This window comes from Coturnix japonica, chromosome 11 (assembly GCF_054131305.1).
Source record: "Coturnix japonica strain WE chromosome 11, WE-NBRP24, whole genome shotgun sequence".
NCBI classification, from domain to species: Eukaryota; Metazoa; Chordata; class Aves; order Galliformes; family Phasianidae; genus Coturnix; species Coturnix japonica.
In genome coordinates this window covers 18,380,970-18,402,693 of record NC_140673.1, presented here as the reverse complement: position 1 = coordinate 18,402,693, position 21,724 = coordinate 18,380,970, and the positions used below count along the sequence as shown (strand labels likewise).

At 35.3% G+C, this 21,724-nt stretch overlaps 1 protein-coding gene across 5 annotated transcripts in view; it reads right to left on the bottom strand.

The window, feature by feature from the left end:
• The window catches only part of ADGRL4 (adhesion G protein-coupled receptor L4), a 130,990-nt gene that overhangs the window by 18,789 nt on the left and 90,477 nt on the right, over window positions 1–21,724 (bottom strand). For 2 of the 5 annotated variants that reach the window (XM_015870368.3, XM_015870366.3), the window contains exons 3-11: window positions 16,834–16,986; window positions 10,673–10,828; window positions 10,047–10,117; window positions 7,604–7,777; window positions 7,340–7,523; window positions 5,125–5,241; window positions 3,845–4,038; window positions 2,658–2,828; window positions 919–1,122 (exon numbers count right to left, since the gene is read on the bottom strand). In XM_015870368.3, coding sequence (XP_015725854.1) covers window positions 919–1,122; window positions 2,658–2,828; window positions 3,845–4,038; window positions 5,125–5,241; window positions 7,340–7,523; window positions 7,604–7,777; window positions 10,047–10,117; window positions 10,673–10,828; window positions 16,834–16,986 — 1,424 coding nt within the window. Of the gene's footprint in view, window positions 1–918; window positions 1,123–2,657; window positions 2,829–3,844; window positions 4,039–5,124; window positions 5,242–7,339; window positions 7,524–7,603; window positions 7,778–9,565; window positions 9,722–10,046; window positions 10,118–10,672; window positions 10,829–16,833; window positions 16,987–21,724 lie in introns of those variants that run through there. The other 3 variants (XM_085512251.1, XM_015870369.3, XM_085512252.1) reach the window with 2 other exon arrangements.

Here is a 21,724-nt window from a genome sequence, read left to right as displayed (position 1 = left end):
CCGATTGACAAGATCTTGGCCTATACCTACAAGCACACTTGTTCATTAGCATTTTCTGTAACAACTGCTAAAGTAAGAAGATGGCATTCAACTTAAAATCAATGCATTTCTTTCCAGAAAACCTACATTAACAAATTGACAAGGTTGGTCCCATTGCTACATCTGAGTATCACAGTTACATAATTTGCTGATTTAGACAAAGCCTATTTTTACAATTTTAATAGCAACGCAAATAAGCTTCATGAGCAATTATTTCTAAAGGAACTTTTTACTATGAAATATTCCTAAAATGATATTCCACAATCAATACTGTAGTGCAGCCTCACAGATTGCAGTTCACTCTTTTTTTTCAGGTAATTTTAAATCCTATTCAGCGATTTATGGTATAGCTTTCTTAATAATTTATGCATTATTTAATTTCCTAAAACTCTTTGAGAGATGTAAGAAGCAATAGTCCTAGTTGTACAAAAAGTGACACAGATTAGTCAAGACTTCACATTTAGAAAGCAGAGGTCCTGCAACCAATAATGCAATGTCTTAAGTGCTACCTTGGGACTCCACCTCTGACCTGGTTTTTAGGAAAAATTGTCGTACCAACATTGCTTTACACAGCATTCAAACAGACATGAAAATGTCAAACACACTGGTACCACATTCAGCTCAAGTGAGAAAGTTTAAATGAAACTCATGGACCAAATTCAACTTGCATCAGCTCAGATGACAGCTCTATTTTTATAGATAACAGCAAGTCCAGGTGATCATTTTATATTTCCTGTTACATGACCAGGAATTCAGTGTCACTAGACTACTATATACTGGTAAATACAGTACGAAATATTGGAAGTAAGAGAAGATGGTATCTTATACTGTGTATTTGTTTTACAACACAAACTCAAGACACAAGTGAAAACTACTCACCTTATTATTGTTCATATTAATTCCAATCAGGAAAATAAGTTCTGCCAGGAAAAGGCTGCAGCAGAGGTTTTTGTGAATTGTCGTTCTAGTGCTTTGAATTTCACTGAAGAACCAGAATGTAAAAATGCACATGGAGAGGCAAATCAACGAAATAATTATTCCTAGCTGAGTGATTCTTGTAAGAATGTTATAATTTGTAACACCCTGGGGGAAAATTATAATATAATATTAAAAAGAATAGCTTTGTATGTTCTCAAGAAAAATGCAGTCTATAATACAATTTTTTTTCTTATTTTCAACAAAATATTAATAAAAATGTTTGCAGAGTTACTGTGCAAATGCATACTTTGCATAATCTTGAAAGTATTGGGGATTTTTTTTTAATTTAATTTTTTTTTTTTTTTTTGTGGTGGGGAAGACAGATATAACTCTAAAGGAAATTAGTAATGAACTGTATATTTTCTGGTATTTCTTAGCAAAACTTTATTAACATCAGTATCTCAGAATATGATTTTAAAATCGTATCATTTTAGTGAATGACAAACACAGTGGCAGTAAAACATATATTAATATGACATGAACATTTTCTAATATAAAAGGACTTATCACAGCAGTGACTTAGATAAGCAAAATTGAATAACCGTCTTACTGAATTTACAACATGATCAAAACAAGACTCTGAAATAACAATCATTTCAAACAAATGCTATTCCAGATATGTAACAGGAATGTTCTCTAAAGAAACACAGGCTATTTTAATACTGGTTATGAATATTTTTGTATAAGAACACGGTTACGTTTGCTGCTTGGTATTCACACAAAGAATCTCTGAAATACCTAACTGCACATCAGCACAAGGATAGCTAACCAGAAAATGTATTGAAGTATTTTTTTCCCTAAGTAAAGGACCAGAGATTATCCTCCTCCCATTCTTCCTTTTCCAAATAACCATATAAGTACTTGCAAAGGTCTTAAATGTGAACTGAAGACTTAGGATTCTATTTAGCAAGCGGGAAAAAGCCTCTATCAGCATGAAATTCACAGTGTGAGAGTACTATCTCAATACAGTATATTCATGCTAGTATTCTGCTTGCTGTCAGTTCTGATACCATACAAAGCTGCTTTCTGAGACAGGACACAAGCTCCTGCAGATCCCCATGTGGACACTGGAAATCTCTGGGGCTTCTCAATGTAAGAAGAATAGAAATTGAGTGGTCATTCTCACAGTTTTGTTGTAGTTGTGAGCATCCATGTTTGATAGTCATAAACTTCCTTCATGCTTTTCCAATAATGCTCTTGCAAACTCTCAGGAGAGCATTTAAAGGAGATTTTCAGATGCCAAGGTTACACAAATGGGTGGCAAACCTTTGCTCAAGAGGAATTATGGGCTGTATAGTTACTGACCACTAACGAAGGCCAGTTAAATCCCATGGCAGTCTTAAAGTGTGATTTAAAATTAAAAGCTATGCACCAAAAATAAGCACAACAGACTGTATATTTGAAACAAGAGCCTTTGCTGCATCACTGCTTTTCAATACTGCAGAAAGGACACACAGAAATTCAAACATATAAGGGAAGAATTTTGTTTGTGCAGTGCACAATAAATTGTGTGTTTGTTGAATAAAAAAAAGTAACAACCTAAAGGCAAAATAAGTACATAAATTGCACTGCAATAAAAATATAACAAATGAAGATGAAAGAAAGTATTGAGTAAAACAATAAATTAAAAGACCACTTACAACAGAGCCACCTGAGGACATCAAAACAGCAAAATGAGTCAGATGATTACATTTGCATGAGATATGAGTGGAATTGGAATGCATCAGCTCACAGCCTTCTGTAGCCCAGTTGCCATTCATTGTGTCAGCTGAGTAGTTCCAAAATGCACATTTAATATCTTTATCTGCAGTCTGGAACAGAAACAAGATGTTTTACTGATGGCAAAAGGCAGGATATTTCCCATCAAGAGACCTTTCTTGCACTACCCACTGCAATTCATTAAAAATTCCATGTTTCCATTGGAAGGCTGGGAAACAAAAAAGCACATTGGTAAGGCCTATTCCAAGCAATTAAAATGTGGCTCAGAATGGAAGCGCTTTATTCACACAGTTACCACTCTACCAAACATGCAGGCTAATCAGATTACTGAACCCATTTGGCACTTACCAGAGTGTTAGAATTTTTACCTACTGGAAACACTGTTATATATACCCCTGCACCTGGACAACATGGACTAAGCCCCAAGGTTACACTATCATTGCTTGTAGCCCCTTTCAAATAAGGAGATCAAAACCTGAAACTTATTCTATCCATTTTACAAAGCAGTCTGGGAGAAAGTCAGGGTCATATCATACCTGGTATGATATCAGGTGTGTTGACAGTGATGACTAAGACCATTAATATTACTTATTACTGATGGAACATACAAACACTAGTCAAAGATCATCTCTCCACTGTACTAGATGCTGTATAAATATATGCAAATTTACAGAAAGCTGATCTCTATCTCAAATATTACAAGGCAAGTAACAAATTTAAAACCTGCATAATCAAGGTTAACACCTCACCCTTCTCCCACCTCTCTGCACAGAGTCATTTTCTTGTTTCCTTGCGATATGTAAGATGGTTCCTCACATACAAGTGAAGCCGGCAAAATCCATGTAAAAGGAAAGCTCCCGATTATAGAAGAATATATTCATATTTCAGAAACAGCAAAGGTGCTGTGTTACTGGTTCTTCTGTGGATGCTACATTTGAGATCCTTATTTATTTCTCTGATACTAGTAAAGTCACAATAGCAAACAGAATTATGTCTGAATACATCATATACTGCAGATATGGTTACATCACACACAATAATTAGCTACTTTTATTTTTTCTTATTTTTTTTTTGATGTTGATAACATAAAAAAAAATAAAAATCTTACCTTGGTGTACTTTAATGTAAATGTTATTTTCTCGAGCTCATACAGCGTAGGTGGATTTGAGCTAATTGCAACAGCTATAACTGATGAGCTTACTGTCTCTCTCTGCTCTGAACTATCTTTCGAGGAGCGGTTTTTAGGCGATGAAAGCAAAGAACCAATATTGCTGTACCGCAGAAAGACAACTGCAACAGTGCCTATCAATCAAACAGACCATATTTAGTAGTTTGAGGTTTTTTTTATAGAAGAACAAAATTGAAGACATTAAGGAAACAATAAACAATAGATATCATTACCGTTATTGCATAAAATATGCAAAACAGATGGAATCTTTGTGGAATACTTATATAAATGTTTTAGAGACAATGAAATATAGCTTTATTTAAAACAATGTAACTGCCATTAGAATTAAAAATGTGTTCACGTTGGAAATTCTAATTAGATGCATGCATATCTATTTTTTCTAAACTAATATATGCATGCTGCTGTTCTGCAATTGGCTTTACATGTGGTATCAGGTCTCATAAACCAAAACAGCTCAGACCTGGTTCTCTCTGAACCACATGACTTGCTTTGACTTCCATTGCAGTGGAGACAAGGAGGGAAGGTGCACTGGGAAAAAGAAACCAAAGGTATTTTGGGATGTAGTTCTGATCTGAAAAGTCATGCTCTTCCCTGTACCACAATAAACCACACTTTTGGATGCTGATAGGTAGTGGGTCTCAGATTAGCTGGAAGATTAAGACTTAAAAGCATTTTTTGGTGTGTTTTTTTGTTTAGGTGCATTAATTGTGGAGCTTTTTGACCACATTATTTAATTTTAGTACTGGACTATTGCTGGTTATAAGCCATTTCCATAGAACTCTGAGGTCCAAAGTCAAATTCAGGACTTTGTTGGTTTTGGTACTGAGGAACGTATTTTTGCATTAATGAGCTGCCCTTTAAATAGAAAAGATGCACTAACTTTTGGAGTGACACAGAGATGGGGACTGATCTAAAGTCAGAAAGGAGATCTATGTCTTAGGGATAAAATTCAGGTCTCTGGTATCAATAATCAGTGTTAAAATATACTGGTCCTTCCTGTGAGATAGGCATTGTGAAAATGATGGTAGAAAAATCTTTGTGGAGACAAGAAAGGAGTAGGTGAGATGACAATAAAAATGCCTTGACTCTGTAGTTAGCAAGGCTGCAGCTAAGTCTTAGAATACTGCACCAGTATACTGGTTGTACAATCTATTCAAGGTGTTTATTAAAACCCTTGCTCTTTAATTGCTGTCTCCTACCATTGGGTTGATGTTCCTCTTTCTTCTTCGGGGAGATCTTTATGTAGTCTCCTTCTGTATACACATGTGGGTGAATGTGTTTCATGTGGTGAGAATCAAAAGCAAAAACCTTGAGTGCTGCAAAAGAAGAAAAATACTGTAAAAATCCCATTATCCATTATGGTCTAAGATAGTTTACAGTTGGATTAATAAATGTGCCATCAAATTGTATAATTACTGTAAATTTTAAGAATATATAATTGCACCAAATATTTCAAGAAAAATGCTATTAATACAGTATGTTCACTTAGACTTCTGGATTTTGTTATTTCCATGCATACATTTAGCTTTTATACTTTTTATTCTTTCCATGAGAAATATAGTCTTTTATTTACCTTGCATTAAATTAGGCACTGGAAAGAATAATGTAGGTTACTTTAGGAAGAGCTATTGCTTTATTAAAAATGCATTTCTGAAAGGAACCACAAATCACAATTATAAAGAGCAAAACATAAAATTCTCTACTGAATAGTAACTTCTGATAAAAGCCAATTTTTGAAATGTATATATTTTATAGTTATCTGTCCATACTACCAAATGTACATTGCATGAAATAATGATGTGTTTTGTCAAGAAGAAAACAAACAAGCATCAGCCATCAGAATGGAAACTGCATTAGAGGACACTGAGCTCTTTACTCAGTTCATTATAGTGCTGAGTTTCCATCAGCCAGGATGGGAACAAAAAAAAGTCAATCAGGTCTTTTATAGAAAACAGAGCTAAATAAAAACAAACAAATCTAAAACTTGACTGATGGAGGAGTATCACTAAGCTAGGCCATCTGCATTGCTTATAGCACAGCACACAAAAATAATATGAGCTATTCAATAGACCAGCTGTCAGAAAATGTTTGTCAGGACATAAGAATTTTTTTTATTTTTATTTTTTTGTGACTGGAGTTTTGAAAAGCCTACAGTTCAGGAACTTGCACTATAAAAAGTGTTGGAGAGAGAAAGGTAATGTTGTAGGTCCCACAACATGTGTGTGGGGCATGTATGAGACTCATAGAAAGCATATAAATGCTAAGAACCAATAACAAACCAGAAAATGATCAACATAGTTTAATGTAGATATTCCTTTCCATTCTTCTAATCAGCTACTTTTTGTCACCTAGGTTGACTGGTGTCTATAGTAACACCAGAAGCTGCACTGATTCCTCTCTCCTCTCCATCTTCATGGACTCAATTCCATGATCACAAGAGCCTGTGCCTCCAGACCTGGTGGTGGATGAAGAGGGGCTTTACAAGTAGCTTCCAGCAGCATTCTGGATCTGCTGCAGACCCAGAGGTGCTATTATCAAAAATATAACTTTTTCTACAGAGCTTATGTCACAGAACAAATGTCTTGTTTTTGTTTTTTTTTCGGTTTTTTTGGGTTTTTTTGTATGTTTGTTTTCCCCAATCACTTTTGCTAATTTAGCTTCAGAGGGGTGAGAGAATAGAAATCTGGTCACATTCAGTTTGGATACACTCCAAAACCAAAAAATGCATGAGTCACCTTTACCAAGGGAATCAACAACACCTGATTACAGATCTTCAGAAAGACTGGTATTCGCCCAACTCTACTTCTTATTTTGTAATAAAAGTAAAGCTCCCATAACCACAGAAAAATAGGTTAGGGCTGGAGTGAGGATGTCAGTTGGTAGGGAGAAGGTTGGAGAGAAAAACAGTAGTTAGAATGACTCAATTCTTTGAAATTTCTCTGAAAATAGACATTTTCTAAAAATAAGGCCACACAATATCTAACTTCCAAACTTTATTCCAACTTTACTTACACTACTTTCCCTGAAACAAAAAAAAAAAAAAAAGCCACAAAGTTTTAAAGTGCAAATTCAAATTTTGCTACTGGTTCTATGAATATAAGATATACAGGATACTTTTGTGCATATAAGATAAATCCAGATTCAGTACAAAACTCTAACAATAGTAAGAGACTGAAAGAGAATCTGCAAGGATTACTTTCTACAGCCTTTCAAGTTTTTTTTCTGGGCTCAAATGTTCAATCTTTTAAAATTACAATACCTACACCAAAAGTTGGGTGTTAGTTATAAAACTCATACAAATTAACACCTGAGTGTTTCACATAACACCATGTCTAATCTCTATAATTGTGCTGAAAAATTCCTCAGTGTAATTCACATCTAAAGTATACCTTAGATTAATTTTCTTTATCTTACCTATGTCACTTGCATTAGCATCTAGCTGTGTTGTCTTTTTGAAGTTTTGTGACATGAGAAGCGTTGCTTGTTCTGCAGTATGCAGCAACTTAGTCAGGCTCTGTCTTTGGTTATCAACAGGAAGCGCTTCCCAGATGGTGATTTTATCTTTTTGTAAAAAATTGTTCACAGTGTTAACCAAAACCTGTAAATAAAAGGATATTTTAAAGACTCATATGCTACTTGCAAAGAGAAAAGCACAGTGTTAAGGCTTGATTTGCTCACATTAATGGTTGTATTACGGAGTGTTTCATTGTCAGGAACTGAGTACTGCATGATATTGAGAGATGAATAAGATAATGCTTCGACATAAGAAATCACATCTACAGGCAAAAGTAGTCCCAGAGTATTCCTATTAATTTCTTGCAGCATCTCCAGGGGTGTTTTTAAACGTCTAATCTGAAAAATACAGGAATTCATATATTAATGAGACAAATAAAGTCGTATTGCTGTGAGAGAACATAAACCCAATGCTAATAATGGATTTCTGTGAATTAACAAGAACAGAAGGGCATAAAAAGAGACACTTCCTAAATCAAGAGTTTAACATATAAAGCATGGTTTTACAAAGAAAAAAAAGAGTTTTGACTGGTTTAGCATTAACAAGCAAATATGGAAAAAAAAAAAAAGTCTATCAATACACCCTTTTTTATTTATTTAATCACAACTGCAACTCAGTTTTATTTATCATAATACACCAAAGTGGACTCATAAGTGTGCACAAATAATTCAATGCCAATTGATATGGTGACTAAGAAGAATTTTTTCCGTTCAAATTTATCTGAAGAATTGGGAGAAAATGGGCAGTGTTTGAGTACTTTGCAATGCTTTTTTTCCAAATGCAGATTATAAAACATGCAGTTTAGGGGAACTGAATTTATGAGCTACAAAAACATACTTATGTAACACAGTTAGTTTAAAAAGCAGTAGGTTAAGAGGGTGAGATGTACATTCAGATTGCAGTGTCATGGTTGAATAAGAAAAGAATTCATACTCTACAATACTGAAATTTAATGAGATATTATCAATTCAAGAAAAACTCTCAATATGGGATTGGTGAGACCTGTATTCTCTGCTGTTGAGTAGATTTTGTGGAATTTACTTTGTCTTTGATTGCCTCTGAACAGAAGTAGAACACAGGCTAAAAAATAAGCTAAAGTCTGGTAAAGCTATTTAGATAAAATGGAAATATTATTTTATTTTGTCTTTAGTGTTACTACATATTAAAAAAAAACATCTCTCTGAAACATCCTGGTGTTAGTATTTATCCTGTCTTTGCAAGTAAATATTGGAAACATGTTAATATAACATACTGTGACGCAGATTAAAACAGAAAGCATTTTAAGAAAACAGACTCAAGTAAGAGCTTTTAAATTAATTCTAGTAACTTGGACAAATTGCATGATATAAATATATATATAATTGCTTTTAATTTATTCATGCTTATGTTTCATTTATCCTTTTAAATCATTATTATAGTTGTAGATTATAGTTGTAGACTATTATTCATTCTTTATTCACTTTTATTTGCATCAGAAAACCTTGGTTTCCACTGAAAAAATTCTAGAGTCTTGTCTGAGTCTATAAAGTCTGTGCCAATTTACACATTAAGTTTTGAGGAGCAAGTATACTAGCATACTTAGATGAAGGTCTTCTATTAGCCAGCAGTGTGCCCTGGTGGTCAAGGCCAATGGGATCCTGGGGTTCATTAAAAGGTGTGTGGCCAGCAAGTCAAGGGATATGTTCCTCCCCTTCTACTGTGCCCTGGTCAGGCCTCACCTGGAGCACGGTATCCAATTCTGTGCTCCCTGGTACAAAAGACAGGGATCTCCCAAAGAGTGTCCATCAGAGGGCCACAAAAATGATAAGGGGTCTGGAGCACCTTTCTTATGAGAAAAGGTTGAGTGACATGGGCATATTGTTCTGCCTTGAGAAAAGAAGACTCTCTCAGTAATCATATTAATGTTCATAAACATCTTAAGTGTGGGAGTCAAAGGACACAGACAACCTCTTTTCAGCAATCTGTGGACAGGAGGAAACTGCCATAAATTGGAGCATAGGAAGTTCCATACCAATATGTGAAGGGACTTCTTCACAGCAAGGGTGATGGAACACTGAAACAGGTTGCCCAGGGAGGTTTTGGATTCGCCTTTTCTGGAGGTATTTAAGACCCACCTTGATGCCTACCTGTATAGCCTGCTGTAGGGGGCCTGCTTTGCAGGGGGTTGCACTTGATCTCTAGAGGTCCCTTCCAATCCCTACAATTCTGTGATTCTGTGATTCCATTTTATATTTTATCACTTGTTGACATTACTTTTGTGAGCTATCTTGCTGCCTTCCACTCTGAACAGGCAAATAATTGCACGTTAGCACATAAAGCAGTGTGTAATGTCAGAAATTGAAAAAATAGTTGAGTGTTTACCACACTTCTCAATTTTTCATACATCCTGACTCTGCCGGAAACAGAACACATAGATTCCCAATAAATTGTTACCATGATTTAAACACATAACTCAGTTCAAATAATTTGAAATTATTTAAAAGACTTCGGTAAACATGTTTAAGCATTTGTTGAGAGTGCCTTAAGAACTATTCTACTTGACATAACAGTTTCAGACAGAAACAATTAAAAGATTTGCAAATTAATCTATAAACCAATGCTACTTACTTTTGCTAAAGTTTTATTAACATGTTCTGTTACACAGTCTTTGTATAACTCACAACTGGCCTCTGGATTTTCTGTAAATTAAAAAAAAAAAACAACAAACAAACACAAATCTAATTATATATTGCAGTTCAATTGATATCCAATATACACTCATTGTAAGAGCTCGTCTTAGTATTTCCCCAAAACACTGGCATTCTGAATCCATGCACATGCACCCCAGCCTCAGACTTCATCCTCCAAGGGTCCAACTCCTTGGCCACACTAGCTGCTCACACAACACTAAAGCAGCAATGGGCTGACCATGAGCTTTGGCTTTGCTTTGGGAGAGAGTCTGGCTCGTTTCCTTGGAACTTCCACCTATAGGAGAAGTTAAAAAATGGCTTGAATTTACAGAGAAATACAGATTTGGTGCCTGTGAGGAGACATCCGTTATTTCAACTGGGGTTTAACACTGTTTAGTGAAAATACATTTATAAAGGATTCTATTCTCAGGAAATGTAGATGCGAATGCCTTGCCTCTTTTTTATGTCTTGCCGATTAATCTAACTGAAGATAAAGAGGCACTGGTGGGTTTCTCAGAAGATGTAGCTCTATAATAACACATAAACCTTTATAATACCATGTACCTTGGCAGGAAGTGCCATCATTTGGCTTAAACTGCAATTTTCCCGTGGATGGTTGATAACCTTCCTTACAAGAGCAGTTAAACCCTCCATCCACGTTTTCACATTTTGCATGATCTCCACAGGCAACAGTTCCTTCATTGCTGCACTCATCTACATCTGCAAATATCGTGAGAAATTGAATTTTTTATTAAGTATTTACAGACTAACACCTTGCTGCTTTGTTGATAATAGCCCTGCATACTGCAAGCAGTTTCATAATAAAATTTCATGGAAGAAAAAAAAAGTGAAAACTAAAAAGGGAAATAAATGACAAAACACCTGCCAATTATAATACTTAGGGATCAGAAGGATAAATCATAATTGATCATATTTTCATACCACACATGTATTACTATATAATACTGCATTGTTCATATTTTAAAACCATGAGCTTAAATGTTAATTCTATCATAACAAAACACTCGGCATGATGCAAATTATCTGAAATCCATTTTCCAGAGATTAGACTAAATAGATTTTCTCAGCCTTAGTATTCTGTTAGAAAAGAGAAAGAAAAAATCAGTCTTTTGTTTTAAGTCACGGCTTTAAAAAGATGCTACCAAAAAAATCGCTCTATCTATCTTGTTAATCTAAGATTTAAGCATAGTGCCTTTAAAATGCTCACCAGGTCTTTCTTTTTAATCCAAAGATACAATGCATGGGCCTAACATGGCTTTTGTTTTTCTAAATAATTTGCTGCTCAGTAGACACATTCAGTAAACAGGTGGGGCACCATTCAAGAGCAAACCTGATGAATTCTGGTAAGAGAATCCATGAATTGATCAATTTAGGAGGTCTGTGTGCTGCTGCTGGCTGCTATAGGGATTATTTTGCATTAGTTGGCTGGCTGACAGTAGTGATCAAATAACTCAGTGGACTCACTGGAGAACGTAAAGTAGGAACAACACCAAATAATTCTCAAGAATGAAGTAATGGACTATGAAATACTGTGCTAGAAAGGAGAAAAATGTGAGCACTTTTGGGACAGGTATATTTGACAAAAAGTGTTGAAAAATGAAGAAGTGACATATGAGCGGATAGTCAGAAGCAAAGAGGCTGAGAACGTAAAGTGAAGCTGGGAAGGGGAATAGATGAACTGGAGTGGAAGACAAATTGAGTTAAGAACGAGGATGATGATGAATTTGGGTAAGAAACTGGTGAAAAAAAGAACTGATGAGATGATTATTAGTGCTATAGCTACCAGAATCAATAGGAGGCCTTTGTGCAGTTAGACAGCTTTTAAGAGCAAGCAAACAGAAAGTAGATACAGGGGGCTGGAAATGCACCATAAGTATATAGGAACAATTTTTGTGCTCTTCTTTTGATATAAAATTGCTGATGGTTTTCAAAATGGAATAAAACAAAAATGAGCAATAATGTCTTTGATATAAGGCTTCTGGAGAATCGGAAATTGTGGGAGAATAGAAAAACACACTGCATGCCTGTGAATATATCCAGAGACTGCAAAAAGATGTCTGAAGAATACCTGGCAATCTGCTTTTTGGACATTCTTTACTAATGGCAAAAGAGTTTCTATAATCAGAAAAATGATTTTATATATATATTTATTTTTTTTTCTTTTTTCTCTCTAATATGAGGCAACTGTAAACTGTGTTTAAACCTCTAATGGAGTATCTCAATTTTTCCTACATACACACGCTTTTTGTTGTTTTGTGAAACTCCCCAGCTCCCTGTTTTCTGCTTGTAATCATAAAGCTCTCCCTAGCATTCAAGATCTCCTGAGGTTCCACACCTTGCTTTCACATCCCTATTTTGATCACTGAGCAGTGGCCCTGCTTTGCACCAGTAAGACTGTATTCTGAAGCAGTAGTTTGGGAGCTCCCATTGTAGAGCTGCTCAAATGCCTGTACTGCACAGAAGGGTTCTTGGATCCCACCATCATCCCAGCACAACCACCTCTGCCCTCTGTGGAGAGCTACGGAGAAGGCTATGTTTGGGTGGGCGGGAAAAAGCCTGAAACTTACACAATTAGGTGAAATTATTATTATCTGCATTAGAGTGTTGGGTTGCTAATGTCCCCAACTGCAAACATTTCTCTTTAGTGAGCTAAGTTTTGTATTATCCACAATATCCTGTGGCCTCAGTATTTGTAGTCACGGGGCTACCTATACTTTACATCAATGAAAAGTGAAGAAAAGCGGGGAAAAAGTAGGATACAGTGTTACACATAGGCTACCACATAATTAAATGCAGTCATTAAAGATAAAGGCTAAAAATCCTACTCCTGGCATTGAAATAACTTCTCACATCAGTAAATTATACATCCCTTTTTGAAACAAGTGCCACTCAATTCCCTGCTCTATGACTTAGTGCGAGGCAGACAAACTTTGAGTGAACTGAAGTGCCAAGGGTGAAAAACATGACAATTACAGTTAGTGTAACAAGAAAATGCATAAAACTTATCCCGAGATTTCTCTGGCCTTGTAAATGATAACACCAGTAAATGATAATAAGCTTTGCTAAAACTTAGAATGACTTCCAAATGTAGAAATATTTGAATACTGTCCAGATTGCCATTGCTAGCTATCTGGTTTCCATGTGATTTAATGATCCAAGTATTTCAAAATTATTATGATAATTTCTTTTCCATGAACCTAGTTTGATAAATCATTTATTTGTCATTATTGGGCATTCGTACAAATTACTCATCTTTTTGTAATTATGTCACGTATTAAGTGTAATGGAGATTTTAATGAGAAAGCAGGATTATCCAAAATAACAGCAGAAATTCAAGCACGAAAGCACATCTCTGGTAGAATGGCTATTTAAAGTCTGATAGAGACACCCCGTTGAGTATATGCAAATAGATTTTCTGCAGTTCAGTTGCCCATATGGAATGAGTCCATATCATGCCTAACTAATTTACTGTTTCCTAGAGAAAAAAATCTTCTGGATGACAAAATTGAAAGGCAATATGTCTGATCTTGAAAGGTACTAATCAGCTTCATATTCCTTCTAAATCAGTAAGATTTTCAGGGACAGTCAATTTGTTACAATTGCAACAATATTGCTTTTAAGTTCCTGCTTTGAAATATTCTGTTGTATCTCTAGGTTTTTGTTTCTTTATATTTTGTACTTATGCCTTTTTAAAGAGCACGCAATTGTTGGACTGCACACAGACAACAGCTTGCCAGTGCTTTCAGCAATTCATTTTCACCTGAGCTTTTGGGCTAGGACCTCAAACCATCCTCCTTGATCTACTACAAGAGCAGGAGTGGGCTGCCAAGGCTTGTGTGTGCAGTCTTCACAGACAACATTCCTGAGCAAAGGTTGAAGAATAGCAGCTTTTTTAAACAGAAGAGCATTTGCTCTGCAAAAAGCCCTGGCCTTTTAGTAAATATTCAAAACAAATGCTGTAGCTGAACTTTGAAGCTTTTTTATTTTAGCTCCAATCAGAAAATGATATCACCAACACCACTTAGGCTAGTGTGAAAAAAAAAAATTTATAACCTTTTATTTTATTTCTGTGCTTTGTCACTCCTCATTTACTGCAGCAGGCAAGGAAATTCCAATTAAATTAAAAGTACTGAGAACAGTTATTATGTTCAGTCTTGCCAATTACTGGATTGTACCTACATCGCTTTGATTCTTCACCAGCCAGTCAAGACAGCTTGATGTCTACATTATACCTCCTGCTTATTACCAGCTTGCAAGTGACTGAAAAGTCCATTTGCAAAGGACTAAATGTCCCTCCCCATGTCTCCATACTGTTGAAGGCAGCAGCATACATAAAGCAGAAATGAAAAAGCTTAACAATTGCTCAGGTGAAAGGAAGCTTGGTAATGTGGCATAACACCATATCCCCCCCTTTACAACTGCCCCAGTAAAGGATGCAATAGAGAAGGGCTACCTTTCCAGTAGTCTCCGAAGAAGCTCACAAAAAGCTGAAGTAACCTAATAGCGTGTTACTGGAAAAGGCTGAGTGGCACAGATGTCACTTTCATTTTAAAGACGGCCATTTTCACATTTTTACTTTAGCAAGTGGGACAAAAAAAGTAGATCTTAACTGCAGCTTAACATTCAATGACATGTGAAGTCTAAGGAAAAAAAAAGCATGGCTTTTACAGAGTAAATAGATTTCTTATTCAGGACAGCAGAAAAAAAATGTCTTCACAAACATCACATATTGCCACTTCCCTTCTTCTCTGTCTTTTTCTTTCCCTCCCTTCCTACTCTTCAGTTCCTTCTTTGTCAGCATATTTTATTGTCATCTGTTCACCAATTCTACCTGATAACATAATGAAATAGTGCAGACAGTGCAAAACCTAACATTCTGGTGAACTGACATTTCCCAAAGTTCTCTTTTGATTCACTACCTTGAGATTTATAGTTGCTTTGTAGTTAGAAGATCAATATAATATCTGAAGAGGAGAAGAGTGCGGATGTATGTATATGCACATAGACTTTGAAATGGACTTAGATACTCAGTGGTATACAAACATTTACTACTGGGATCTTCAGACAGGTTCAATGGCATTTGTCTATAAACAAATAGGTTGTATTATGTTGCACTCCCCAAAATTCATCTTAAAGTCATTGGCACATGCATTCTATATCAGGATACAAATATTAAAAGGGAAACTTAAGACTCCACAGATTCTGAAATTATTTGGGTAGGATGAATATCTACTAGCTTTTCCTTTTGGTTTGTACTGAGTAACTTGCACTGTGATCAGAATTGCAACCTGGTGTAAGCTTCGGCTACATACAGAACAATTGGATATACTAGCATCAGCTGCAAGTCATATCCAGTAACCTATAACAGCAGGCCCATTGGGTACAAAATACCCTTATGGGTTTCCAAAATAACAACAACAACAACAAAAATAATGGAAAAGCAGTTAAATGACCCCTAGTAGAGGATTAAAATAAAAAAAAAGAAAGAAAGAAAAGATTGGTCTGCCCAGTAAGAGAAGAGGGCAAAAGAAAAAGAAATTAGCAAGCTAGTGGTAAAAAGTGACACAAAAACAGTCAGAGAAATAAATTTGCAGACAAAAGTTCTGAAGCTGAGGAAATGTCGTAACTGCTAAGAATCAAAGCATGGACCAGAAACAATAAGCATATTTACAACTCAATGTGGTAACAGTCTCAGCTAATTTATGGAGAATTCATATTGTCTGGGTAAAGCAGAGCTCTTTTAGATGTATGTGAGCAATGGGCCAGAAATGTTGATTAGATCACTTTCTGGCTTAATATGCAGCCATTCTGCTGTTATTAAGAGCAGTAAGAAGAAGAGAGGTTGTCAGCACTCACAGGCTCACAGGAGACATATCTAGAATGAAACACAGTCAGCATAAAGGTGTAAAGGGCAATAGATTTATTTCTCATTTTCCCATTCCCTGAGGACTGTTGCAACATATAGAGAAAATTACCAGAACTTTGAAAAAAGAGAAATAGTTACAGTTCTTCCATTCAAAGAAAATCCTAAAGAATGGTATAGATGTTCAGAATTTTTTTTTTTATTTATTTTTTTTTTCCAGAGAACTTTCCTTCCCCTGTAATCTTGAACACAATCCATTCAACTGCTATAGAAACAGAAGCTGATGGATGGTACGGAAGGTAGGATAACTACTGATCTTTCTCATTGCTTTTGTTCAGACTTCAAAAATTACAGAAAACAACTAAACCAGAGACCCCAAATAAAAAAATATTTGGAGCACAGTAGGTCATACATGTAGGGAACTGTATTGGTCAAGAGCAACCTGAATGCAGAATGCTTTGTCACTCTGCCTTGTTTTAAGAATACTACCAGCTTGTTCACAGGTCAGTCAAACAGTGGCATAAAAGGCTGGATTGGGGTTTTCTGTGTCTTCCTAACTGTATACCTATTTTCTACAACTATGACAAGTAGATTAAAAATACTGAACAATGCATAAAGACTGAAATGTTACTGAAAACACAGGCAGCTGCAGTATTATCAGTGAGAAACATGTGCCCAAAAACTGGAATATTAATTTTGTACCAGTCCAAACCATTGGAAGTTTACATTCTGACTCTAAAACTCACAAATCTGAATGCATTTTGCTAGTTTTCCATAATTAACAGAAGCAGTAAGAGAAGAATGACAATGTAAAGCTAGTTGGAAGACATTAATAACTTACCTACACAGGAGGTTCCATCATTAGGTACAAAAGTTTTTTGACCATTGCTGGATTTGAAACCAGGTGCACACATGCAGAAATAACTTCCCACAGTGTTTGTGCAATTGGCATGCTCTCCACAAGGCTGAGTAGCATTTTCACATTCATTATCATCTGTCAAGACACAAATTATGGAGAAATATATTTGCATTTGCAGATTGAAGAAAGCAGCCAAGTAAAAGCTTAATTTGGCCTTCAGTATTTTATTTATATAAGGTTCGAATGCTGAGCTGGCACTCAGTGTTTGTACAGGTATCCCATTGCTAAGGATATAATCAGGTGTTCAGCAGATCTTCTCTGCCCTCATCCTGAGCGAACTAACAAATGAGAAAACCAATGGGGTATTGAAACAAACATCTTGCATATTCAGTTGGAACAAAGAACTGAGTCAAGTGCTATAGTTGATTTGAGAATATTTTTGGTACCCATAATAATCTTCACAAATCTACAGGTAGAAAATCACCCTAAGGAAGAAGTAACCCACTACATTCATTAACATTAAAATAGGATCAATATAGCTAAACTGAACTTTTTTTTCCTGGTTTGTCGAAGACTATCTGTGGTATTTCTCAGCAGCACCAGACAACAAGCTTACAAAGTCTGTCTTACTGACTGAATAGTTAAAATGACTTAGGTTGGAAGGGATCTCAAAGCTCATCAGACACCAGCACTCCTACTGTGAGCAGGGCTGTCAATCACTAGATGACTGAGCTGTCATTTTTTCATGGTTACCCCAAAGATCTTAACAAACCAATGAGCAAGACTCTTGGCTTGATCTTTACACCTGCTTATCAGACTGGGAATAATAGTCACAATAATGATAATATCATCTTTCCAAATAGCCTTTCCCCAAGCACCTCAAAACTATGAAACAAACAAACAAAACTCAAACAAGAAGACACTTAGTTCTCTATTTTCTGCATCCTAAGAAAGTAAAAGAGTTAAGGGCTTCCTGAAGTCTGTTGGGATTTCATCCCTGTTCTCAAGTGAAAGGTACTCATAACATGATGAATGACAGGAAAGAATTCTAACAGAGAGAGAAATAACAATTTATTGCAGAAGAGGAACGATTAAGGAGCATGACAGGGAGAAGAAATATGATTTCAGAAAAGATGCCCAAGGATGAATTTCAGAAAAGTGCTTCTGCTTCCCAATGGCCAGTGTTCTCACAAGGTGTTCTCAGAGATAGGATATAGATAAGTGTAGTATCATGTAAGTTAGGGAAATGGTAAGATTAAAGTACATTAAGAGCTGTAAAGCATTACAGGGATAGATTTCTGCAATGTAACTTAGCCTCAACCCCCAGAATAACCCTGGCACAGGGTATTTTTCAGAATTGAAGTCTGACATAATTTTGAGTATTATTCAGTTGACTCAGAGATGCAAATATCAATTCAGAATGGCAGCTTTCCTTGGGGGAATTTGGGTCAACAGCATTAAATAGATTAAGCTCATTATAACTAAAAGTGAATGTAATTTAATGAGGAATCCAAGTATAAAAGGACTCTGCCAACACATGTCAACAATATTTATTTTACAGCTTTGGCATTCATGAGAATACAGGAGAGAAAGTATATGATTTGGATCTTAGAGAATGCCAAGGTAAATCTAAATTAATTTAAGTGAAAGTAAGATGGAGGGGAAAAGTGGTGCTAATACAACCTCAGTGACTGTATATAGGAATATGAGAAGTCCAGCTTGGCAAACAGCATTGGGAAGGCATTATACTTTCTAGAAAATAACATACATTAGCTTTGGAAAGCTCGTGGAATAGAAGGTATGGAATATAAGCGGAGAGAGACACTGATCACTGTAGAACTTTACACAAAGCAGGGGAAAAACAGAGCTGAGAAGAGAAAAAGTACAGGATACATGCAAAAACTCCCCTTTTGGATTTGTTTCCTAGGATCTCAAATATAAGAACTGAAGTCTTCATACCCAGCATTACTACTATTCAAGTGTGACAAATTACTTGTTGAAAACACTAAAATGACTCACACAATTATCATCAATAACACATATACAACTTTGTTTAATTAACTTTACTGGATTATTGTTGTTTTTCCCAATATTTAGGGTATATGTAAGACTGGTGACTAAACTGACTTAGAAGAATTATTGAGAGAACATCCAGGATAGGACTGTCTTACTTTTCTAAGAGTAAAGAAGTCTGTTCCACAGCTAATTTAGGGAACTAACTTGTTTTCAGTAACCAAGTCTGATGGATAAGTTGTCAACAGAAGCTTGCATGAAGCAGATGTGCTTTACAGTCTTTATTAACTAATGGTGAGAGCTAGCACAGATGTGCTTCTGCTCATAGTCGCCCTACATGCAGTGTTATCAGTGACAAATAGCAGGATATTTGCTTAGCCTGTTCTACAAAGCAGTGAGTCTGTGAGCCTTTTTTTTTTTTCCTTGTCTAATTGTACAGACAAAAGAAATGGGAATGCAAAGGAAACATCTTTCATGTACCAGAAAAAAGAAAAATATAGGACAGAGTCTGCACATGGCAAAAGTTAAGGAAATGTTTACCTGCTTCAGTGGCTTGAAGCCAGATAATTGGCAGGATTAAGATTTTTAAGGAGGAGAAATGTGATGTTCTTGTACTAGTATCATTCTCATTAATGAGCACGGATCAGTTTCTTTTCACGCTACAGGCTTTTTCCCCAGTTACATACAAAATATACACACTGTGCAAGATCAACAATTAGAAATCATACTATGAATTGATTCATTTGGGATATGCAGACAAATGCAATAAGGTAGACAGTCTTCTATTAAGAAATACTGAGACATATCAAGTGACTGAAAATTCTACCACATTCAGAAATGGTAGCAATTTTATTCCATTTTCAGAAAGAAATAATAAGATGCTTAAATTATAGAAAATGAAGTCCAGCACATCTTCACTATGGCACGATTCCCAGACACCAGCTGTATGTACTGTCAAGGATGTATGGTCTTGTTTATTATCACATAATTTGAGAAACGTCAAGAACATCTGAGCAGAATAATAGAATCTTAAATTGCAAACACAGAAATGGATATTTTAAAGAGTTTAGTTCATAAGGAGTTTTCTTTTTGCTATTCCCATGATCTAATGTAATATTGAGCAGACAGCGCTGGGGGATAATTTACTGGACCATATCCTGCTTCAATTGAAATTAATGGTATAAAAGCCACTAACATAAACTTGCCCAGGATGGTGCTCACTATGGAAAACTACCAGGTTAATGAGAAAGGTAAGGAAGGGAAAAAGTTGAGAAAAACATTTAATATTCAGTTTTACTAAATATATTTAAATAATCTGCCTGACTTCATACAAAATATTTTACATTAAAAGTGATGAATTCATTTCAGTTATGGATATAGACAAAACAATTTATTTTTTGTTTTGTTATTGTTTGTTTTTTTTTTCCCCTTCAGATAGCAGTTAACGTGAAGCTTATGGGATTAAAGACAGTTTCCAAAATTTGCAGAATTTACAGTACTATTGGACTTGTGATTTAAGGGAAGTCAGGAAAAAAAACAACAAAACAAAAGGATTTACGGACAAACATTTTTCCATCAAGAAGGTATAGCTCAAATGACATCAACAGTATAATCCATCTGCGTTGTTGCTACTTGATTTAATTATGGCACATGCATTCATGACTGGCACCAATGTCCACTGAACACTGCAGGCAGTACTCCAGGAATGCACTTTTTTTTTTTCTTTTTAAAGATTCATTCATTTCTTCTTCTGATTATAATAAATATATAAATGTATATATAATGGTTATGTGGTTAGATTAAACTAATTGATAGGTGCATACAAGAATTTCTCTACTTGCCTCTCAAAAATGTTGAAGGTTTTAAAAAATATATGTATATATAGGTGTGTATATCTGAAAAGGTGATATTCTCCTTCCAAACTTTTGAACTGAATTTGGTATTTCTGAATTAAAACTACATGAGTAATTACTATAAGAACACAATAGATTTACGATTAAGTAGCCTCACTCAGAAGCTCAGGTATTGATGGAAGTTCTTACTCACAGAGGAAGCCAAAGTGGATTCATGTTTGAGAAAATAAATAAATAAATAAAATCACTCTTTTACATCACATACATAACATTGTTCACTGATAAATAAAACGTGTATGACTTCTGTTTAGTAGTTATTGAGCATTTAATCCTTTTAGAAATTTTAAAATTTATGAGATTTAAAGAGGAAAAATAATTTGTGGATTTTACAACAATGATGCTGATGGAAACTAGAGAATTATGAAAAGACTTCCAGGAATAAAGCATAGAGCAAATTACATAAATCACATTCCACATCCTTTCCAAAATACAAGTTTTACCCTTTTGTACAAACTGTTTCAGTACCAGGTAGTTATAAAATTATAATCTACAATAGGAGAACTCTGAGACAACTGCAGTTACAAAATGTCACCATTTGTTATTATTGTGACAAGCACAAGAGAACACTATGATTTATCAGTTCTAGATATAGGATTTCTGTAATGCTGTTTACGTATTTTACATGAAAAAGTGTCAAAAGGGGAACTTATGGCAGTGAGTTTGTCAAACCAACAACCTCAGAGGATTACCACTGCACCGAGTACCTTTCCACGATGGACATTATGATGATATGATGACATGTAATATGAAGAGTTAGTTTTGGGGTGATGCCTGTGATATCGATTCACAGCTATACAGCAAAATGTTTTTTCTCTTTTTTACAATCAATTAAAAAAACAAAAAAAATATTTCTCCCTTTAATTTACTAACAAGCAAGGCTGAAAATACCTAAATTAAATAGAGTAAGCCGGGCATGTTTGGTCCTCATCAGTCCATGCAAAATCAGA